This window comes from Lissotriton helveticus, chromosome 7 (genome assembly GCF_964261635.1).
Source record: "Lissotriton helveticus chromosome 7, aLisHel1.1, whole genome shotgun sequence".
Classification (NCBI taxonomy): domain Eukaryota; kingdom Metazoa; phylum Chordata; class Amphibia; order Caudata; family Salamandridae; genus Lissotriton; species Lissotriton helveticus.
This window is the reverse complement of record NC_136068.1, coordinates 103,524,180-103,547,128: the sequence shown is the minus strand read 5'-3', so window position 1 is coordinate 103,547,128 and position 22,949 is coordinate 103,524,180. Positions and strand designations below refer to the sequence as shown.

At 45.8% G+C, this 22,949-nt stretch overlaps 1 protein-coding gene across 2 annotated transcripts in view; it reads left to right on the top strand.

The window, feature by feature from the left end:
• The first annotated feature begins 92 nt into the window (after positions 1-92).
• Positions 93-22,949, top strand: part of OGFR (opioid growth factor receptor) — an 83,575-nt gene continuing 60,718 nt past the window's right edge. The window contains exons 1-4 of one of the 2 annotated variants that reach the window (XM_078651630.1): positions 93-428; positions 9,714-9,818; positions 15,213-15,257; positions 16,896-16,961. In XM_078651630.1, coding sequence (XP_078507756.1) covers positions 321-428; positions 9,714-9,818; positions 15,213-15,257; positions 16,896-16,961 — 324 coding nt within the window. In that variant the 5' untranslated portion in view covers positions 93-320. The remainder of the gene's footprint in view (positions 429-9,713; positions 9,819-15,212; positions 15,258-16,895; positions 16,962-22,949) is intronic. The other variant, XM_078651629.1, reaches the window with a different exon arrangement.

The following is a 22,949-nucleotide window of genomic DNA, read 5'->3' as shown; positions in this document are numbered from 1 at the left end:
GGCTTCCCGCTGAGCGATGAGACAACCGCTGCAGCAACTATAGCAACGCCGGCCTGGGAGGCAGGCCCGGCCGCCCACCCTCGGCCCCTCCCGCCTCCAGCTGCTTCCTCGTCCCCGGTACTCCTCCCTCCCCACTCCGCATCCTCGCGAGGGCCCGCCCCTCGCTGTTTCGGTTTCGTTTCCGGAGTCCGCATCTCTGCCTCCCTTCCCTCTCCAGTCGGGGCTCCGGTGCAGTTCGGGCCCTTCATCCCGCAATCCCCCATCCAAGCCCCCGTCTGCCCTTCCCTCCCCGGCTCGGGTCTGCCCTCCCTCCCGAGAGCATGCAGGGCGAGAAGCACTGGCACTGCAGATATGACTCCACCTGGGAGGGCGAGGGAGAGGAGGAGGAGGAGGAAGAGGAGCGGCCCGAGGAGAGGCCGAAGGGCCAGGTGAGCGGGGCTGCAGGGTGCGGGTTGGCGTGTCTTGAAGTGGGACCGGGTGGCGGTGCTTCTGGCCCTTGGGGTCTCTCATAAGGGGGTGGGGAGAGGGGCTGGTGGCAGCAGACGATATTAGTAGGTGGTGGGGCGTGAGGATGGCATGAGATTTATTTATTTATGTATTTAATGCATTTTTATAAAGCGCGGACTTTACCCGAAGGTTTCAGAGCGCTGAAAAACCAGTTACGTTACCTGAGAGAAAATGTTACAAAAAAGGAACATACAAAAATAGCAGGCCACAGAATCAAAACACCGCAGGCAAAAGGAACACAGTATCAGACACGACAAGCAAAGAATGTACAGACAAAAATGTGAATTCATAAAACAAATTTACAATGACTAAAGAACTTCCTGGCGGGGCCGTGAGGATGGCCGGGGTCTCAGAAGAGAGGTGGTGAGAGGGGACAATGACAGGTGGCGTTGGGACTTGGGAGAGGAGAGGGAACCTGTGGTGTGACATTCCTAGGAGGGGAGAAGATCGGATGAGGTTTGACAGGCAGGGGTTGGTGTAAGGGCCGTGCTGGGAAGGGGGTGCAAAGTAACAGAAGGCAGAGGAAGGGAGATCGAGTAGAGAGTTCCTAGTATGACAGGTACTCGGTGGAATTGGAGAGGAGAGACCGAGGTAATTTGACAGACTGGATACTGATTTGAGTGTGGTCTGACCCAGGGGAGAAGGCAAGGGTCGAAGGGATGTCGTGCAAACTGTAAGATGAGGGGGAATCAAGGGTGTTTTTGTCAGTCACCATTTCCCCCATAATGAAAAATGCCCACGATCCAGCAATCCGTGGGAAGGGTTTATGCACTCAACGCCGATGCCCAGCATAGCATAGCTCAATCAATCAATCAAAGCATTTATATAGCGCACTACTCACCCGGAGGGTCTCAAGGCGCTGGGGGGAGGGGGTCCGCTAGTGCTCGAACAGCCAGGTCTTGAGCTGCTTCCTGAAGGCAAGGTGGTCTTGGGTCAGGCGGAGGTGGGTCGGGAGTTCCAAGTCTTGGCTGCCAGGTAGGAGAAGGACCTTCCTCCCGTGGTGGCTCTTCGGATGCGGGGGACGGCGGCGAGGGCGTGGCTGGTCGATCGAAGCTGGCGATTGGGAGCGTAGAAATTGAGGCGGCTGTTGAGGTATCCTGGGCCTTGGTTGTGTAGGGCTTTGTGTGCGTGGGTGCGGAGCTGGAAGGTGATTCTCTTGTTGACCGGTGTTGTATCTCACTTATGACATCCCCTGTGCACCAGCGCGTGGCATCTTCCCCTTCCCTGCGCGCGAGCTCCCTCTGTGCTCTCCCCTTCGTTCCCCCAACATTCCATTCCTCCCCAGTTCATCTTCTGTGACATCAACTGTCATTACTGATGTTCCGCTGACCCACGTACCACCACGGTTGTGGGGCTGTTCTAATAAACCTACACTTGAGTACTACGACTTGCTTTCCGACTGCTTTGTAACAACCGGGAGCCAGTGCAGGTCTTTCAGGTGTCCGGAGATGTGGCTGCGGCGGGGGATGTCCAGGATGAGTCGTGCTGAGGTGTTCTGGATCCGCTGGAGTCTCTTCTGGAGTTTGGCGGTGGTTCCGGCGTAGAGGGAGTTGCCGTAGTCCAGACGGCTGGTGACGAGGGCCTGGGTGACCGTCTTCCTGGTCTCGGTGGGGATCCATCGGAAGATCTTACGTAGCATGCGCAGGATGTTGAAGCACGACGAGGAGACGGCGTTGACTTGTCTGGTCATGGAGAGGGAGGAGTCCAGGATGAAGCCCAGGTTGCGTGCGTGGTCCGTGGTTTGGGTGCGCTGCCCAGGGCGGGGGGCCACCAGGAGTTGTCCCAGGCGGAGGGTGATGATCCCAGGATGAGGACTTCCGTCTTGTCCGAGTTCAGTTTCAGGCGGCTGTTCGACATCCATTTGGCTACGTCTGTCATCCCTTCGTGCAGGTTGGCTCTGGCGGTGGCGGGGTCGTTGGTGAGGGAGAGGATCAGCTGGGTGTCGTCGGCGTAGGAGATGATGTTGAGGTTGTGCTGGAGTGCGATGGCTGCGAGGGGGCTCATGTAGACGTTGAAGAGTGTTGGGCTGAGCGAGGAGCCTTGAGGAACGCCGCAGATGACTTCGGTGGCTTCTCCTGGATTCCGACGTTGCTCAGGCGCTGTACTAGGGTACGGTGGCAGACAGTGTCGAAGGCCACGGAGAGGTCCAGGAGGATGAGGGCCGCTGTTTCTCCGTTGTCGAGCAGGGCTCGGATGTCGTCGGTGGCTGCGATCAGGGCGGTCTCGGTGCTGTGGTTGGCCCGGAAGCCAGACTGCGAGAGGTCGAGGGAACCGTTCGTCTCGAGGAAGGCGGCCAGTTGCTTGTTGACGGTCTTCTCGATGACTTTTGCCGGAAACGGGAGCAGCGAGATGGGGCGGTAGTTCTTGAGGTCGGTGGGGTCGGCTGAAGGTTTCTTAAGTAGAGCGCTGAGTTCGGCGTGCTTCCAGCTCTCCGGGAAGGTGGCGGTGTCGAAGGAGGTGTTGATGATGTCCCGCAGGTGGGGTGCGATGACAGCGTCGGCCTTGTTGAAGACGTGGTGAGGGCAGGGGTCTGTCGGAGATCCAGAGTGGATGGAGTTCATCGTGTGGACGGTGTCTTTGGTGCTGATTGGGGTCCAGGCGCGGAGGGTGGTTGTGGGGGGCGGTGGTTCGGTCGTGGCGTGCGTCGGTTGAGTGCTGAAGCTGTTGTGTATGTCCGCGATCTTGTTGTGGAAGTAGGAGGCGAGGGAGTTGCAGAGGTCTTGCGAAGGGGTGATGTTGTTGTTTCCGGCGTTGGGGTTGGAGAGCTCTTTCACAATGTTGAAGAGTTCCTTGCTGTTGTGTGCGTTGTTGTCCAGTCGTTCCTTGAATGCGGTTTTCTTGGTGGCGTGGATCAGTTGGTGGTGTTTTCGGGTGGCGAGCTTGAGGCCAGTCATGTTGTCCGGTGTTGGGTCTCTGCGCCAGGTTTTCTCGAGTGCTCTGCAGTTCTTCTTGGAGCTCTTGAGTTCGTCGTTAAACCATGGAGCTTTCTTGCTGCCGGGTCTGCTCGGCGGGGTCTTCAGAGGGGCGAGGTCGTCTGCGCAGGTGCTGATCCATTTCGTGAGGTTGGTGGCCGCTTGGCTGGGGTTCGTTGTGCTGGTGGGAGGGTTCTTGCTCAGGGAAGAGGCGAGCTGGTCTGCAGTGATCTTGTTTCAGCTTCTGCGCGGAACCTGTAGCTGGTGGTGGTGGATCGTTTTCTTTCTGTAGCTGAAGTGGACGCAGCTGTGGTCCGTCCAGTGGAGTCCCGTGGCGTGGCTGAAGGCGTGTCTTTGCTGGAAGAGAAGACCGGGTCGAGTGTGTGTCCGAGCAGTGGGTGGGGGTGGTCACCAGTTGCTTGAGTCCGAGGTTGTCGAGGTTGTCCAGCAGGGTGGTGGTGTTGCGGTCGTTGTTGTTCTCCAGGTGGAAGTTGAGGTCCCCGAGGAGGATGTAGTCGGCGGAGGGGAGGGCGTGTGGGCTGATGAAGTCGGCGATGTCTTCGCTGAATTGTGTGCGTGGTCCCGGGGGTCTGTAGATAAGGGTGCCTCTGAGGGTGGTCTTGGGGTTGACGTGGATCTGGAAGTGCAGGTGTTCGGTGGGTGCGAGGGTATCGTCGGTGTTGGTCGTGATGCGGATGGTGTCCCTGTGGATGATGGCGATGCCTCCTCCGGTCTGGTTGACGCGGTCCCTCCGGATGATCTTGTAGCCGTCCGGGATGGCGATGGCGGGCGCTGAGGAGTCGTTCATCCAGGTTTCCGTGAGGAAGGCGACGTCTGGGGCTGTGGTGTCGAGCAGGTTCCAGAGCTCGACGGCGTGTCTGTGGACGCAGCGGGTGTTGAGCAGGATGCACTTCAGGTGGGTGCTGCTGGGGTTCGGCTTGGTGGGTGCTGGTGTGGCGTGGGTCCGGTTGCAGGTGAACTTGCAGGAGTGGCAGCTGAAGGGTCCGTGGGTGCGTCTCGGTGTGGATCGGTAGCAACCCGGGGTTCGGCCGGTGTTGAGTTCGGTGGCGTCGTAGGTCCGTCGGGTCGGCTTCCGTCGGTGGGGGCCAGGGGTCCTGGCAGTGGGCGCGGTCCAGGCGCGGACGGGCGCAGACGGGATTACCTTTGGCGCGCCTTCGGCGCACAATCGGCGCACCCGCTGCGCGTCAACGCTGCGCGTTTGCCACTCTGCCATATGAGGAGAGTGGGGGGGTGGAGCGAGGGAGGGGCAGCTGGGAGGCGGGAGCGGGGCGGCGAATGGGAAGGGTTCAGGAGGAAGGGGGCGGGGCCGCCGGGGATCAGCGGCGGGGAGCGGGGAGGTGGCGAGAAACGCGGCGGGGGCACAGCGGGTCAAAAAACGGCGGACAAATAAACTAAAACTAAAAGAGAGAGGCTGGGCACAGAAGGGCAGCAGGGGAGACAGCACCAACACAGGGGATACAAACGTGCAACAGGGGAGAAGTCGAGCAGTCGGCAAGAAGCGGCGCTGCGCTACAGAGGCAGAGACCACGCCTATTGGTCAGGAGCACAGCTGCGGCCAGCGGCGGGAATGGGGCAGCCTGGGCACACCCACGGGGAGTGTGCGCGGTGCGTGGTGGTGTGACAGGGACAGAGCATAGCGAGTGATCGATGCATCCCTAGCTGTGACCTTGTTTTAATCTTTTCCAAGTGGTACACGTGAGATTTCTTCACTTGTACAGGCACTGCAGTTTTTACCAGAAGGTCACATGGCACACACACACACACACACCTCGATATCTACAAGAGGGAGATATTGTTATTCTTTTTTTTAATCCTTGCCTTGGAAACTGCTTTACACACGTAGGGTCGTCGCGAAGTGCTGAGGGAGAGAGGGATCAGATGTACACCAATGTAGCATGCTTAGGTTGAAAGGAGTGACCTATTTTGTAAACATCGCCATAAAATGCTGAGTATGAAATGCATCATGTGGTTTCAATCTCTAGAAGAGTTGCTTGTCACCTGCAAAGTTAAATGTATGCAAATGCGGAAGATCTTCCCTGCTTGATTAAAATTGTGTCCATTTTCCATAAAAAGCGTGCTGTCCTGGCGTAAAGTTAATGCCAGACCCCTCATGGGTAGGTTGGTAAGTTTCCATTTTGAATCCATAGGAAGGCAAGTACCTTATCAGATTAAATTCACCTCCCTCAGCATGCCTTAACAGGTGAGAAGAGTGTGTGAAGTATATCTTTTTAAATATAAAATTGGATTTCTTATTTGCATTTTCTCTGTACATGTGGATTTAGTCTTAGGAAATAAATATTAAAAGTATTTGAAAGTCAGGTAAGTCATGTAATTAGTTTATTTTTGTAGAGATCAACATTTTTCAGATAGGAAAAATAATGCCAATGTTGGCATGTGAGCACATTTTTCTAGATTTGGGGCAGTGAAGGTACAGACTGTTGAGGCTACATATGGGTGAGTGTAGGTGTCTTGCTTTGTGGGGGTCCCTTGAGTGCTGTGTTAAGCCCGTTGAGTTGTGCGTGGGACCATTGGTGCCCATGCGTGGGTCTCTTGTGTTCTATGTGTAGCCTAAGACAGATGTGTCATTTTGGTTGCTTGCATTGACCTTATGCTGCTCGAAGATTGTGTCAGGCCATTTTTCATGACATAGGAGACTGATGAATTGGACAATCTTTGTTGTAACTACTGACTGCTATGTCTGTATCTGCTGTTAGTAGGTGCTGCTGCTGCAGAGAGCAGTGAAGTACATATATCCTCCCTTTTTTGTCTGACATTCGCGAAGACCTTTTTTTGTCATGCAAAAAATCCTTACAAGATTAGAGGTATATACATACAAGAGCTTTTACTCAACCCATTTCATTAATTGATCTGTTGTAGTGCCATCTACATGTTGCTTCTGTCCACCACAACATACTGCATGTGACAGTGGGTCGGCCCACTTCATCCTCTGCTTCCCTCACGGAGTGACATAATTTTATCCACGCACAATATGCACATCAGCTTAAAAAGTAATCTGCTTCCGTACAAGGGATGGCTGGACCAATGTGTCCTATTTTGTCTCTTTAATAATCAGTAAAAAAAAAAAAACTATTCCAAGATGGTTGCCGTTACACACACGTAAAGATACACTGGAGGTCATTTTTTGAATTATTTTTGTAAAAATGTTATACAAAAAATTAAAGATGTCTGCCTGTGGGGCTGCGTGCCTTTTCATGCAGTGGCAGCAAACTTGGAGTGGTAAAAAATGCCAAAGAAAATATGAATTGGGCCCATAATTAGTGGCTTTGCCAGTGCTGGTTGGCATCTGACTCTTAGGGGTTAGCTAGGACGAACAATCAAGTTGGATTCTTGGATGTCCGTGCAGATTTTGAACTCTTATACAATTAACTCCAGAATAACTCACAGTATTTTGGATGCCAAATTTGCTTTTGGAAAGGATAAGACTTTTATTTCATATGGTTTCAGAAGTTAAGAAAACATTAGTAATTTACAAGTAAAATGGGTTTCACCCAAGGGGAGACCATCAGAATTTCTTTTTTAGCAGACAGCAACTGAGTTCAGAATTTTTGTTTTCAAGCAGCCTAAAGCCCTGTGTGTTCGTACTACTGGTGAAGTTAGGCGCTGTGTCTGGTGGGGCATTAGAAATTCAGAATACCTTGCAGGTGTATCCAAGTGAAGTCTCTCTTGATGGTTCCTTTGCATCAGTGCAATAACCCAGTTGCTGCTGGGCAATGACCTCAGCGATTGCAATGGCACGTGGGTGCAGTCCGAGCGACAACCAGGATCAGTGTGGCCAAACCACTTGTGTCCACAGGTTTTGTGGGGGCTATTATGAGGGCTCTGAGCCTCATAGGATATCCCGTACAAAACAAGGGAACACACAACACACCAAATGAGCTAGACCAGCTTACAGGAGGTCTCCACGCAGTGTTGTAGGTAGTACAGTGGTCATGGTCAGGTGATTCCTAATATTTTGAGGGGTCGGCGGGCCTTTAGGCTTATGCGCAGTTGACAACCATGGTATAGGCAATGAAGAGCCCTTAGTGCAACCAGTAGAGGGGCATCAGTTCACTCCAGAGTTTCTGGAGATCTATCTTCCTTAGCTGTAGCCTTGTTACAGAAACACTCTCTCGCAGGGATGATGTTGAAAGATGTGGCAGAGAAGCAATTTATGCTGTGGGCAAGTATGGTTCAGAGCCCATCCCTGACTCCATAAAGAGGCAGCATCAAGTGTAGAATCCCTGGCCCGTTCCTCTGTTCCATTTATTTTTTATTTTTTTAACTGCTCTTTATTGCATTTTTTTTAACATGTCCAAAAAACACAAGCTTAGCCACAGCTTACGCTAATGCATAGTCTCGGCAAACACTACCATCACGACAAAGACAGTCAAGACCACAAACAGGTTAGGTATGGGCAATTAGCGCATTCTAGACTTCAAATTATTTTGGGCAACCCTTCAACATAGTGGGTGCGGGCTCACATCAAAGTCAAGGGCGGAAGTGGACTTTCGGGAGAGCATCCTTTCTCCATAATGATGTGCAAAGCTTCACTGGAGTTAAAGGTGCACTGGTCTCAAGGGCCATTTGAATAGTCTAAAGCTGTACCACTTGGTTACTGGACAATCGTATATATTTAAGTACAGCTGAAAATTTGGACAGAACCAACAAAATCCAGTGCATCTTTTTTCTCTCTACATTTTAGCCCCCTGGTGAGGAGTCATCCAATACTATTTGTATTGTCTCAGAGTCCGTCGAGGTAGGCGACTTCCATCACTGTACACAGTACGTGTGTTTTTTTCTCCAATGTCAGCAAGTGGCCATGGCCCTTTAGACTCAATCAGTACTATATTTGAAGCTGTCCAGCCAGACAGATACTTTAATATTCAATTAGTTTCCAAAAAATGAACAAAGGGTTTGAGTTGAGATATTTAAACTCTGGCTTTTACTCCCAACATAGTACTGGCCAAGGATGCCTATGGACAATCTGCATATCACTGTGACAGGTTTCAGCCAGCAGTACATTTATTTTCTACCGTCATTACAGCCTTTCTTTCATCTTGCGAAAATGTGAACTATGCGTAAATAATAATATGCTGGCAAATTTACCAGCCACAAGTTTCACACAAGGAATGACCCCCACTCTAAATAGAGCTTTCTCAGTGGCATGGAGTTTTCTGAAATGTGTGAGCTCCAAAACGAATTTCTGTTTTTAGACGTTGTATAACCACTGCCTTGTCAAGTGGTTTCACTGCCACCTCAAATAGAGTAGTTGAAGCACATACCTAGTTTAAGAAGACCTTCACCATGGCAGTGTTGTAAGGTGTAACTATTGGGAGTACTTTTTTTTTTTAGGTTTTCAGATGAAAACAAGAGTGTGTTAGGTTCTTGGTCTCATGGTTTGTAGAGTGTTGAAAATTACTTTTTCAAAGAAGAAAAGAGCTATCTCCGTTAATGTAGGTTGGTAGGAGCGTAGATGCAAGAACTCTAGTATTTCAAAGCATAAGGCAGTTTAAACACTATTAGGCGTCCATTGGACCTTTTGATTACCCTAACAGGTGAAGGGTTGGGAGGGGTTAGTAGCACTAGCCCAGTATTTTTTCTCTTACTGCTTAGTGGGCCTCGTTATCTACCCGGAGAGGAGTAGGCTTTTGGCTGTATGTCCTTCGAAACAAATCCTGATTATAGGCATTTAAGGCAAAAAGACATGATGTAAGGATCAGTGTAGGGGTTTGAAGAGAAACAGTAGGTAAGCTAAAGGATTCTGTTATATTTTTAATATTTTTCCCAAATAGCTCCTCAGCTTCTCTATAGTATTATTGTTGTCTACTATACTCTCACTTCAACACCTTAAGGCTTTTACAGAGCCCTAGTGTGTTTGTCTGCTCACACAAGCGTTCACTGTCTAGGTTTTTTACTGAAGGACTTCAATTATAACACCCTTCAGTGGAAGAGCGAACAGTAGCTTAGAGCATTTCATTTTGAAAATCTCAGCAGATGGGGACTTAAGTGTACCTCAGTCTAAATGCGCAGGAACAATCTTCCTCATTTCCACATCACCAATTCAAATTTGTAAAGATGATTGATTGGTTAAAACTAATTTATAAAGTTTGTGAAGACCAGTCATGGTAAAATTTGGTTAAAATTGGTTCATCGTTTACCTTCCGTTTTCTGTGGTTTGCGGACCACTGTTGTGGAACCCGCTGCTGTGCGAATGAGGAGGCTGTCCAGATCACCCTGAAATTCATGTTACCATTTCATTTTATTTGTTTATAGTGCATTGTCAGATGGATTGGGGCTTACTTCCCTTTCGCTTACCTACTGAAGTTATTCAGCTGGATTCAGTGGCGCTGGTTAAAATTCAAAGGAAAGAAGAATGAGGTAAACTGGGAAGGGGGGCAGATCACCTCCAAAGTAAAGACCTGCCACTAATGTCCATTGAGCCTCTGCTCCATGGGCGTCATTCCAGGTGCGCCCTGAATTTGGACTTCACCATGGAGCCCGGGGCAATATCATCTGTAAATTCCTATAGGTTGAAGACTGAGCTTCTCTTGTGAACTCTTTTTGGCCATGTGAATTGATGATGTAAAGCGTGATGTTTGGGCATTTCGAGAACTCTCCACTCGACATAAAAGGGTTCCGACTAATTGAACTCAACCTGCAGACCATCTCAAATAGGGCCCAAGTAGGTGATTTATCTTGTGGGCTTCTTCAACAGTCAATATGAAGGAAAAATATTTGACTAGTTACACAACCAACTTGGTTCCGAGAACTTAACCAGCTGCCAACTGGCAGTGTATAAAATGATACAGTATGACAACAGTGACTACCATATGTGGCTTCATAGCTATGACACCCTGATGAACATTCAATATGACACTATCTGACAGAAGAGAAAGACAAACAGTACTGCCACAGACACATCATCCATTGCTTTTAAACACATAAAAACAAAATACTTTATCACAACTCATACACCATGACAAATCACACACAGGAGACACACACATTCCCAAACCACTAGCAATCCAAGTCTGTACACCTTATACTCATGGGACCTAACTTGCACTCTTAGTACCATACCTCCATCACCACCACCGTGCTCATCTGCAATACCATTCACTGCAATACTCCAGACCCCCTCAAACCAATCTCTAATAACGTTGCTTCCTTATGACCAGTATCTTCATTCACACTGTGTTCCTGCTCCTCATGCATGCAATCTTTCTTGCACAAACGTCCTCAGTTACTTTTAGTCTATTCCCCTTCTGGCCATTTTCTATCGTTGTGTAATGAACTCCTTATTTTACACAGTGTAAAAAAAAAATAGAAATTCCATATGAAGTTTTCCCACTTCTGACCTTCAGATGTCACCTGCATTTTTTTATATAATATTTTATTATTTTTAGAACCAAAACGCCATCAATTCTAAATTTTGTAGCAACAAATAGTGACAAGAATATATAGTCGTAAATGAAAAACACATTATAGTGCAGAATCCAAAATAACGCCCTGGAAAAGACAATAATGGTTATTCTCCTAACCTGATTTGCCTTTTCATGCCACAGTTAATTAGATTTTGTCCTACCCATGCACGTCATATCTTGTTGTGTTTCTGCTGGTGATTCATCGCATTGTAGATTGTGAATTCTGTTGAAGCACATCTGTCAATTCTCTTCCTCCGCTCCCGTAAAAGAGGCGCCGTCGTGGGCCTTCAGTATCTGGTGAGCTCTTGTTTGACCAGCAGGAACCCTTGCCTCACCACTGTACGTTGCCCACCTGTACATCCATCTTTCTCCATAATGTTTAAGGTGGTTAACTTTAAAATTAGGATGACCCTATTTGGTTATAAGCCAAATTCAAAATGCAATTTCTGAAATAGCCTGCACCATTAAGTAAGAAGACCATTTTATGTGTATCTGGCAGTGATAAAATGTCGATATTACTTTCTGACAAACATTTCTAAGGTCAACATAGAGCCTTAACAAGCGATACATACGTTACCCTTTGCTCTTGAGGCTAATTTCGATCCACTCAAACACAAAAGCATGGGAGCACCATACCACAGTACACAATTCAAATTGAGCAATTATAAGTCCAAATCCAGTAAATAACAAAAGGAAGGTTCCTCAGTTTGATCTCTTTATTACAATACGTGGTAGGGTAAACAGTACAGCCGACGCGTTTCGTCCCAGTATGGGACTTCTTCAGGGCGATATATAAGAAATTCGATGTGTCTCCATAAGTAAAGGAACCTATGAGAAGTGCACAGCGCAAAGGGAGGTGGAATCGCCAAAGGGAGGTGGAATCGCCAATCAAGATATGTCAACTTCGATTTGAATGACCTCTAGAATGGAGTCACGGCTAGTCACAGTGGGTTTGACACTCAACCTTCAGATATATGGTCAGGGTGTGATTTCATCTATATGCTGCACAAGGACAGGTTCCATTAATTAAAAAGCGTAAATGAAGTCGTCCAGGAGGAGTATGAAACTCGACCCACAGATATGGGGTTCAAAGATGATATTGACTACGTTTTGCGGGAAGTTCAATTCCAATCTATAAAGTGTTACAAATGGTACATGCAATCCATTCATACGTAGCTTCTTAAAACAAGGCCGGATAAGGCGAGGGAACCAGGATCGCAATGTAATAGTCACGATCGGCAAGACGATGTCCAGACCTGTCACAACCACGGGACTCCTTCCAGCAGGGTCATACCCACTGTGACTAGCCGTGACTCCATTCTAGAGGTCATTCAAATCGCCGTTGACATATCTTAATGGACGATTCCACCTCCCTTTGCACTGTGCACTTCTCATAGCCTCCTTTACTTATGGAGACATGTCAAATTTCTTATATATCGCCCTGAAGAAGTACCATACTGGGACGAAACGCGTCGGCTGTACTGTTTTTTCTACCACGTATTGGAATAAAGAGATCAAACTGAGGAACCTTCCTTTCGTTATTTACTGGATTTGGATTTATAATTGCTCCATCTGAATTGTGTACTGTGGTGTGGTGCACCCGTGCTTTTGTGTTTGAATTGTCGAGTTCCTGAGGGAACAAGCAATGTGATGGTGGGTGCTGTTCGGTGTGCACACGTACCCCTATAAATACGGAAGGGGAATTATTATTGAAGTAATAGTAGGTTAGGTGCTGGCAGTGAGAAGGTCCCACTGTCAATCCAAGTCTTTTTTTAATTTCGATGCACATTTATGCTAGGACTTGACAAAATATCACTGGTTTAAAGCACTGTTTCCGGCCATTTTCTCTTAATCAGAACTTTGGGAATCACATAGTTCGTACAGTTTGAATCCACATTCGACAAAACCCTTTCACCTTTCCCCTTAAACTAATGTTTGAACCTCTCTCTCTGTCTCCACCACCAACGAACACTGCCAATAAATAGCATTTTATATTTACCTTCATCACCGCTGTTGTCGTCTACAGTGCCACTTAATTCCTGTGGATCTCTGCATTTTCTGGTATACGTCCACTGCCATGCTTTTGAAGCTCCTTACCCACCTCAAATCAATTAATTAAGTCTGCAATATGAAAGTTTCCCTCAAACCATATTTTAGGTGCACCATCATTACTCACTTGAACATGCATTGTTTTCATTCCTATATACATCGATGTCTGTTCAGCTATGTTCTCCTCCCCAACTCGTGTTTTTCTCCATCTCTTGTCTGATTCTTCTGCTGTCTAAGATATGACCACTGCTTCCTGCTTCCTGCAAAGATGTATGCTTGCTACTCCATGACGTATCCTGTTGGTATTGCTTTCTAATCAAATTGTCTCCTGTTTATAAAATCACACAGTGAATCTATTTCTCTTAGTCCAACTACAAACTGTGGTTTCAGAACTTTTCAACTGCTTTGCATAGAATACATGATTTTTGTGACTAGGGTTTACTGTGTTTGCAAAGTGATTTTTGCAACCTTGTAGAAACTGCACAGTAGACATATTATAAGTACTATTCTTTAGGCGTTCGCTACTGGAGTTTAAGATTTTAAAAATAATTTGCCCTTCTGAACTCAAATCATTGACCAATGAAAACCCAATAGTTTTAAATTGGAATCTGATTCCTCCAACAATGTAGGTGTTTCACCAGGAATGGTATAAAATAAGCAGAGTAGAGCTGAGATTGCATGTGTGACTCAAGGTCTGCAAATCATGCCTTAAAACACACCTCATGCACACCCCAGTCCTAAGTTGAGAAATGATACCTCCTCCACAGTTGCCATTAATGTGCCCCATTTCACAAAAACCCATATTCCTCAAGGTGTTGAAAGACGCCTCCTGCCATGGAAGTGTCTGTGTTATTAAGAGTTATTAGTGCCTTCATACTTAAAAGATCAGGAATATATAACTAGTCTGAAATCAAAACATTGTTATTAAAATGATGCTCACTTCTCATGCGCTCTATACAACTCATACTGCCACATGCTCCACCTTTTGAGGCAGATCACTGCTCCGTAATGTATTTTTCTCCGCTAAGTTGAAAGCTACTCACCCTCTATGGATAATATTGTCTACTTCATGTGTAGCGCTCTTTCACCATCTGCTTTTGCAGGAAGGTACTTTGGCAGGCAAATACCAAGTAGGGCAAGCTTGCACTGTTTCTGTAACCAACATTACCTTCTCAGACCGATACGCCCTCAACACCGACCTTCTGCACAGCAGCAAGTCCATCTGATGAAGTTTTCCTGCCAGTATGTTCTACAGGAACACTATTCAGAATGTCTGCTCTCAACATGGGAGTCGATGTACCATGACCTATGAAGCCACTCTTGGTTAAGCCATTTACCGCAAAAATGCAGTGGCTTCTTCAATGTTACATCCACCATAAAGAAGTAAAATTACTTTACCAGAAGCTAAAAAAGTTGCCTGCGAACAATCTACGCGATACCAAAGGGGATGATGGACGGAGCGCTTGAGCAAATCAAACACTCACCCCCAGTCAACTGATCTGGGTTTAATCCATCACCATTCTTTAGCTCACTCAGCCACCCCAGTTCAGACATGGCCATATGCAAATCAGTCTGACCCTGTGCCTCATGGGAACAGTCCAGCCCGAACTGCCAAGCCACGTCTTCCCTGGACCGGAAACAAGCATCCTGGGACCGGTTTCGGGTTCATAACCCTCTTCAGCCAGGCTATCTTGAATCCAGTGGCCAAGTGAGCAAGGGACTCACGTCTGAGCATACCCTGCCAATTTATGGCGAACAAAGCGATACCAAAGGGGATCTGCAGCATGCAAACTCTGAGAACCAGAAGTATATATCTTAGCTATGGCAGTGTGATGAACATTCCAAAACAAGAGGCAGACAGAAAGAATCCGCAGAGCAAGACACAAACCCATTGAAACAAGAGCAACAATATCTATCTAATGATGCTGAGTCCCAAATCTTTGGGAAAGCCTTACTCGGTCATCAACATTTAAGGTGGCATAACTGCCAGATAATGTGTGTAGATCTTTGAAATTGCTTCCTAGTTTCTTTTAGGATGCTGAAGAAAGAGAACAAGTCAGCACTATAAATCAAGGTGACGCTTTCTCAAAACCACTTCATAGTATCTTCTTTGTGAATGACCGGTACCACAGCATTTCGCTCACTTGAAAATAGCCTTTTGTGGCATATTGGTTGTTTGTAGGACACCAATTAAGCCATTATTTATTTTGCAGTAATCTTGGTTAGCAAAGAGGCCTGATGACTTCCAGGGACCAGGGTCTGGCTTTGAGTTAAATCTTTTTATGTGCTTTGTTTGCAGGGAAAAAATACACACGTCAAGAAAAATACCCAGCGAATGAATGAGGTAAGAGTTGGTCTAGAGCTCCTTCTCTTAAGTTGTTTGTTAATTTCAAGTTTCATCTTGCCCAGTAACCATGGACAGTACTGTGTGGTACAGCTGTGGCTGTGTCTTATAATTTGTGTGGACGAAAAGTGCTCAGATGGACAGTGTGAGCATTTGTCTTGCATACGTTCCTACTCTATAGAAGATGAACTGGCATATAAAGGGTGTCTCACTGTTTACCGGAATTATTCATGATGCAGCAAAACCTCACATTGGCATTCGGTCCTTCTCTCCTTGTTTGCTTGGGGTGCTTGCTCATGGTGTTTAGATGTTCTATGATGATGGTTCTGTTTAGCAGCGTTTTCGAGAGGTGTTTATGATGTGGATAGAAAATATCATGTCAACCAAGCTTGTTTCTCTCTTCTCTCTTCTCTCTTCTCTCTTCTCTCTTCTCTCTTCTCTCTTCTCTCTTCTCTCTTCTCTCTTCTCTCTTCTCTCTTCTCTCTTCTCTCTTCTCTCTTCTCTCTTCTCTCTTCTCTCTTCTCTCTTCTCTCTTCTCTCTTCTCTCTTCTCTCTTCTCCCCCCACCTCAAAATGTTCTTGATTGGGCTGCCCAAGGAAAGATTGTGTATGTTTGTTTGCTAAGTGTTGCATGCAGCCAACACAAGAAATAGCCTCGTCATATACTTCATTGTTAGGACCCGTAAGGGTGCTCCAGACGTAGCACTCCTAACACAGAATATATTCTTGCATTTTCTTGTATGTGACAGGCTATCAGGCGTGTTAATGATCTGATTTAGGTAAATAGGCTGCTTTCGAAGTGGGAGAATTGCAAACAAATGTTGGGAGAATTCCACATCAGCACCCAGACAGTGCCAAGGGCCAAAGAGAGAAGAAGAATCATGCATCCGAAAACAAGTTAGCTGTTGAGGAGTGTTTCGTACAATTGGAACCGCCTAGGCTAAATGTTGGTGTATATACCAGGTTCAAAAGTGACCTATTTGCTAGAACTACGGCTTTTGTCTGGGGAAATGAACCTCTTTCAGGACTTTTTATTTTTATAATTGTTCGTAAAGGTTTCAATTTCTAATACATTTTCTTGTAAAGTATTTCTAAAGTTAACTTTTGAAATTATGAACTAAGACATTACCTCTGTTTTCCCCAACATGTCAGTTTTCAAAGAATTTAACTTGTACAATACCAGTTCGGCAAAATAGCATAAATATTTATTTGTTGTCACGGAGGCGAATATAGAAAAAGTGCATAGAGGCTGTGGTAATGTTAGAAGATTTTGATTTGTGGGTCTAAGATTGCTACTTTCAGTGCAAGAGATTATGGATTTGCAAAGGTTGTCTGGTGATAGATGACAGTAATAACCTTTGATACAAGATCCAGCAGATTTTAAAAAGCCCTGTATTTTAGAGAGAACCAGAGAACCTGAGGGTGATCAGCAGAGTTAGGTTGGAGAATGTTATGAGAGTTAATATTTGGTGGTGCGGGTGGGGAAGTTGGGAAATTTATCCAATGGGAGGAAAGAGTTCTTGGTGTGACACTTTCAAACTATTACAGTACTCTAGCGTACTACTTACTGGTGAGTTGATCAATGTTCTGGTTTATGTGGAATGACCTAAACTGAATATCAGTTCTCTTTTTCTTGCAGGGCACCTTTCGACAACGCAATATGCGAGCAGCACAGGACATGCAGAATTACAGACATGGATATCCGGTATGGGTTTGTGGATTTACCTGCACTTTCACTGGTGATGTCTGGGGAGGGAATATTCAGCTTGGTATAATTGGGTCTGTATTTCCATTGCTTCCATAAACGTTTGAAGGATTGGGCCTGTAAAAATTGAAACTGTCCTTCTCAGAAAGCTCCTTCTTTTCCTACCGTGGGGTACAAAATTTTGCTAAGATCAATATCGGCAAGTTACAAAGTGGCAAATAATGTATGCTACAACCCAGGAGGTGGTTTCTCTATGAAGTTCGGTATTCCGCATTTTTTGTTATTGTTTGTTTATTGTGGTAACATCATCAATATATATTTGTCTTTGATCAGTATAAAATAAAGTACCAAAAAACTCATACTGTATAATTTAATTGGAAATAAAATCCACAATAGTTCATCAGACCAGTGACTCAGAATACACCCAAATCTTTTCAAATGTCTGTAAAGCATTCATTCTTAAAAGCATTTTACAAAAACACATAAGAGTTGCTCTTTCTTAACAGCATACATTTAACTGTGGAGGATCTTTTTTATTTATTTATTGAAAAAAATTGCAGTTGTAGTTCTTGCAATGGACATACCAATAAACTACCACATATGCATTGCAACAGGTGATATTCCAATGCGTTTACTAGTGATATTGAAATTGCATCATGGGTCACACTGCTCCTTCAAACTTACTTTCAAAAAGGTAATCCTTTGGAGCGAATATGCTCAAATCATGTCAACCCATGTTGAAAACCCTAACCATCTGGAACATAATTCTGGTATATACTGGTTACGTATATGTACGTATGCTCTCTAATTTCAGACCGACTCCAAGTGGCGTCACTCAGGGCTCCTCTCTTAGCACATTCTATTTAATATCTATATTAAACCTTTAATCTCCCTTCATTACTTCCCACAGGATTAAGCTTGTTAACTATGCAGATGACACCCAATTGATTTTATCATTAAATGAAAATCAGGCTGACTCTCATTGCCTCTATTTTGGATATATTTAACTGGATGAATGCAAACTCACTCAAGATGAACGGAAGTAAAACAGAGCTCCTTTGCTGTCCTTCAAGCAAAACTTCTATATCCTTATATCCCAATTTCTGGCCTCTACTGACGGAACCCCTGTTGAGGAACTCCACTGTGGTACGGAACCTGGGGACAATCCTAGACGAGGGTCTTTCTGTGGAAAAGCAAGTGAATGGATTTGCTGGGACCTGCTTCCCACTGATCCGTGGTCTCAGGAAACTGTACCCATTGCTTGCCGTCCCAGCTAGATCATTGATTTCTAGAGGTGTCATATAAGTAGGTGGGACTATTGTAATGACCTTCTATTAGGAGCTCCCAGCTTTCTACTAAAGAAACTGGAACGCATCCAGATAGTCGCAGCAAAACTAACACTGAACAGACCCCAATACTTTTCTGCCTCAGATGTTCTTAGAGATCTCCGCTGGCTGCCTATTTAACAGAGGATTATATTTAAATAACTCTGCATTATTTTTAAGGCACTACAAAACAAAGGACCAAAACCTTTCCAAGCCACAATAAGAAAATATACCCCTTGTAGAGCCCTGCGATCAGCTACATGTAACTATGTCCAAGAACACAGATTCAACAAAGTCCGACAAGGAGGACGTGCCTTTACGGTAAAAGCGGCTCAGTTATGCAACAAACTGCCAGCCTCACTAAGATCTCAAACTGACCTGCTGAAGTTTAGAAAATGTTTGAAAACCTGGTTCTTCCCTCACTAACAATCGGCCTAAACTTCTAATTCTCATCCTGTTTCATGCCTTCACTGAGAGATCTAGCAAGCGCGAGCTTTACATTTTGGTCACAGTACGCTCTACAAATATACAATACAATGTGAGTGTGGTGTAATAAACCACCCAGTGAGCAAATGGTTGCATTTTTTAAAATTAGCCAAGCTTAACTTTACTTAAGAGTCACGGGGAGGTTTGTCTGGATGATTACTCCGTGGGCGGGAAAAACCCTTGCCTCCGAGTCCTTAATAGAATTGAAACTTTCTTACGATAGCTAGGAAATGTTTCATTCTGTGTCAGGACAGGAGGCGAGGATTATGCTAGTTTAACGCTTACTTACCACTAACTGAGCCATATCCAACACTGGCCTAAAATAGAACTTTATAAAAAGGCAGAATCAGAGGACCAATCTACCACGTTCATGATATCTTCCAGCCGGGCCCCCAAAGGGCAAGCCTTAGAAGCCATAGCACCATTAGTAGAGTGCGTACCAAAGATGCTAAGATGTATCGTCCCTTCCTGCATCACCCGGGGGCTAGAAATCCTCAGACATCTCCTCATAGGCCTTGAGGCACTGAACAACGCACAACTTAGGAGAGTCCGGGAACGCTGGGTATTCAATAACCCTGGTATTAGTCTTCGTACGCCAGCTCAGCGTGAAAGACTCCCTCTGGAGGGAGAGAAGGATCTTCCCGTAATGTCGAGGCCTCGCACGTCCGAAACTCTCCTGCACGATACCATGCAGAGCAACATCGCCAGCTTCGCCGTTAATTCCTTCTTTGAAAGGAATCTGTTAGGTTGCCAGAAGAGTAAAAGATTTAACAACCTGTTAACATCCCAAAGAGCCGCGTAACCTGGCTCCAGAGGCAAGGAGACCCTGATCCCACAGAGAAGCCTACACATAAACTGGTGTTACCCCAGAGTGGACCCCTCTACTGGTACATGTCCTGCTGATATGGCTGAGCAAAAAGTGTTAATTGACCTGTACACCATGCTTTTTTGCGCAATAAAAGCCCAAACATTCTAAATTTGCGCTATTACCCACCCACAGGATATCAACCCTGTTGCACACACCAGCGACACCATCCATTACAATATCGCTTGATGGTGCCACCTGTCCATGCCTGTGCCGAAAGGCCTCGGAGCAACTATCGTCCTCTGGAGCCCTCCCGCCATGAGGCGGAGTGATCCTGCAAACACCATCTGATGAGGATTCCAATCTGGGTTGAGGAGGAGAGTTGGAAATGGGGCGAGGGATAAGAAAATCCTAAGGAATTTCCTGAAGAACCAGAAACCAAACTTGAGCTTCCCAAATCAGGGTGATCAACACCACCTCCACCCGTTGGCGCCTGATCTGGGCTGAAGTTGTGGTGAAAATGCATAGCCCTTCTCTAGTTCCCATTCTGACCTGTGAAGTAACAGCAGCTAGGTGGTCCTCGGCAACTCTTGACTGATGCAAGGGTTGCCCTTGTGCAACATTAGTCATTTTTTAACTTGAATAAGAAAGGCGTTTATAGCCTTGCAGTGTTTGCTTGCAAAACGAAGGGCGCCACTACAGAAGATGCGATTTTTAGAGTGCCATTAAGTCTCCATTTCACAATTGTATCTCTCTATCCACTTGAACATATGGTTATTATCTAAGTCTTCTGGAGCCTCCAGTCCACATAAGAAAGATTCTTCCTAAAGATGGTCTTCTAGATTTTATCACAGCAAAGACAGAAACATCAACAATTTAACCCATTTTCATTGTAACCATTATCTTAGGAATTGCTCATTGTATAGTCAGTAATGATTTACCTGTTCCTCAGTGATTGAAATGGGTTATGACAAAAGTGCTCCTGAGAATTTTTTTTAGTGAAGAACGTCCATGTCTCTTTTGTTTATATGTGAATTGCATTTTTTACACATTTTATACATGTTTTTATTTACATAAATTTGTATTATGAAAAGTATACACCCGTTCTGCATTGTTTATTTCTGTTGTGCACCTGTTTTGCGATAGATTCGCTTTAAGTCAAATACATTTTGAAATTTATTTACAATAAGCCACTGAATAGGCATAAAAAAATATATATTTGAAGACCATCAAATAATTTCTACACCTAAAAGAATCCCTTGTAGGCACTGTTACCTGATATTGAGCTTGTGTTACTCAAGCTTCCGAAGTTCTATTGGGTTGCCCATTGTCCCGTTTAGTCCTGTATACAGGTATCTGTGGTGTAGGCCATGGAATCCATCCTCCAACTGAAGAACCTGGGCAATTGGTGAGCCAATCTGAAGGCAAAAAGATCCAGTAAAAACGGACCCCAACGATCCTGGGGATTGGCAAAAAACTCCAGATGGAGTTCCAGGAAGAGAGTTCCTGAAGTGACAGGATTGCAAGTCCGCCATCTTGTTATCCTGTCCTGGAAGGTTCTCAGCCATGACCGAAATCTGATGGTCCAGGCAAAACTGCCAAAAGTTGATTGTGAGCTCCGAGAGGACCTTCGACCTGTGCCCTCAGGTGCTTTATATACCTGACGGCAGAGATGTTGTCCATCTTTAATTGGACACAGGACTGGCTTCTGTCTCGTGTCCAACACCGGACCTCAAATGGTCCTACCAGAAGTTCTAGACAATTGATATGTAACTTTTGTTCTTGAAGAGACCACGACCCTCCTGTGGAAGTATCTCCACGCATCCGCCCCAGCCTGTTCTGCTTGTTTTGGACTCTATAATCTGATTCGGGGCAGAACCGAAAATCGCTCTGCCGTTCTATGCCTCTATATGTGAAAGCCACTAGCAGATCTCTCCAGATACGTTTTCTGAAAGGACCACCGATTGGGAATAAGAGTCCTTTCTGCCGGTGTGCCGCCTTTGTCGTTGAAGAGCATGGTAATGCAGGGGCCCTGGAAAGATTGCCTGGATGGAAGAAGAGAGGAGGCCCACCAAGAGGGCAATTTGCCTCAAGGACTATGTGCTTGGCCATCATTTGTCGCAACTCATGTCTGATTTTGGCCACTTGTCTCAAGGGAAGACGCAATATATCCTCTGTGGTATCTATAACGAAACCAAAGAAAAACACTCCTTACCCCGGAATCACGAGAGACTTCCTCTTGTTTATAATGATACCAAGGCTTTCGAGCAGAGTGACTTGCCACCTGCAGATGGGACTACAAATGGTGGGGATCTTGCCCCAGGTGAAGCATGTCATCTAGGTAGACAATGAGGCGAGTTCCCTCCACCCAACCGTTTTGAGGACCTTTGTGAAATACCAAGAGCCAGAGGAGAAGCAGAAAGGTAGAGTTGTAAACAAACACCTGCTGCCACCAGAGGAACTGGAGGAACCGCTGGGGTGGTGGAAAAATTGAGATAGATAGACAGGGGTCTGGAATTTAATAAAATATCTACTTGTCCATGGGGCAGGTTGATTCATAAATCTACTTGTCCAGTAACAAATTTCACTTGTCCCTTTTGTGCCATGTAATGCGACAACAAATTATAGCGGCAATCTCATTATATAAGAGGTCTCTGATAATGCCAGGGCTCCTTCTAAAGTAGGGTTTGAATACTAGCAATTCCCTTATGTTGCCACGTTTCCACAGATCTACACACTGGGGATGAAGGTAATGGTTAGAAATAGTTCCTGGGAAGGAATGCCCTTTTGAATGTGTGAAAACCTACTAACATGCATGTTTTTAGGGTTTTCACCAACTCTTCTCTAATTTTTTCCCCATACTGAGAAAGGTTGGAAATTTACCCCTGGCTATGGCAGACATAAAACTTCTTCCAGGGTTGGAAAAAAAGGGGTTGGAGGAGAAGTGAACATGCAAACACTCAGATTTTCACATGAGCAATTCTACACCTGCATATTTGCTCATGCTAAAAAACAGTTCACAAATATTTTCTAGGAGTAGTGAATTCACAAAAGCCGTATATCTGCACTTTTGAGACTTCATTTAATATTTGGGCCCCTAATTAGGTCTGGCTTTATCCATGAACTTTTGTGTTTATTCAAATTCTGTCTCTTTCTGTCTATCAGCTCGCTTCACTGTGAGTGACCACATTCTCTTCTTTCAAAAGGAGCATATCGACACACAGTTGATATGCTCGTGGAGAAGTGTGGCTCAATGGTTAGAGCGGCAGACCCTGATGCAGAAGTCTGGCCCGGGACCAGGGTTCAATTCCCGCCTCGGCGGGTCTCGGGCTCCATTTCCTCGGACCTGATAATTCTCGCCCCGGTGCCTAT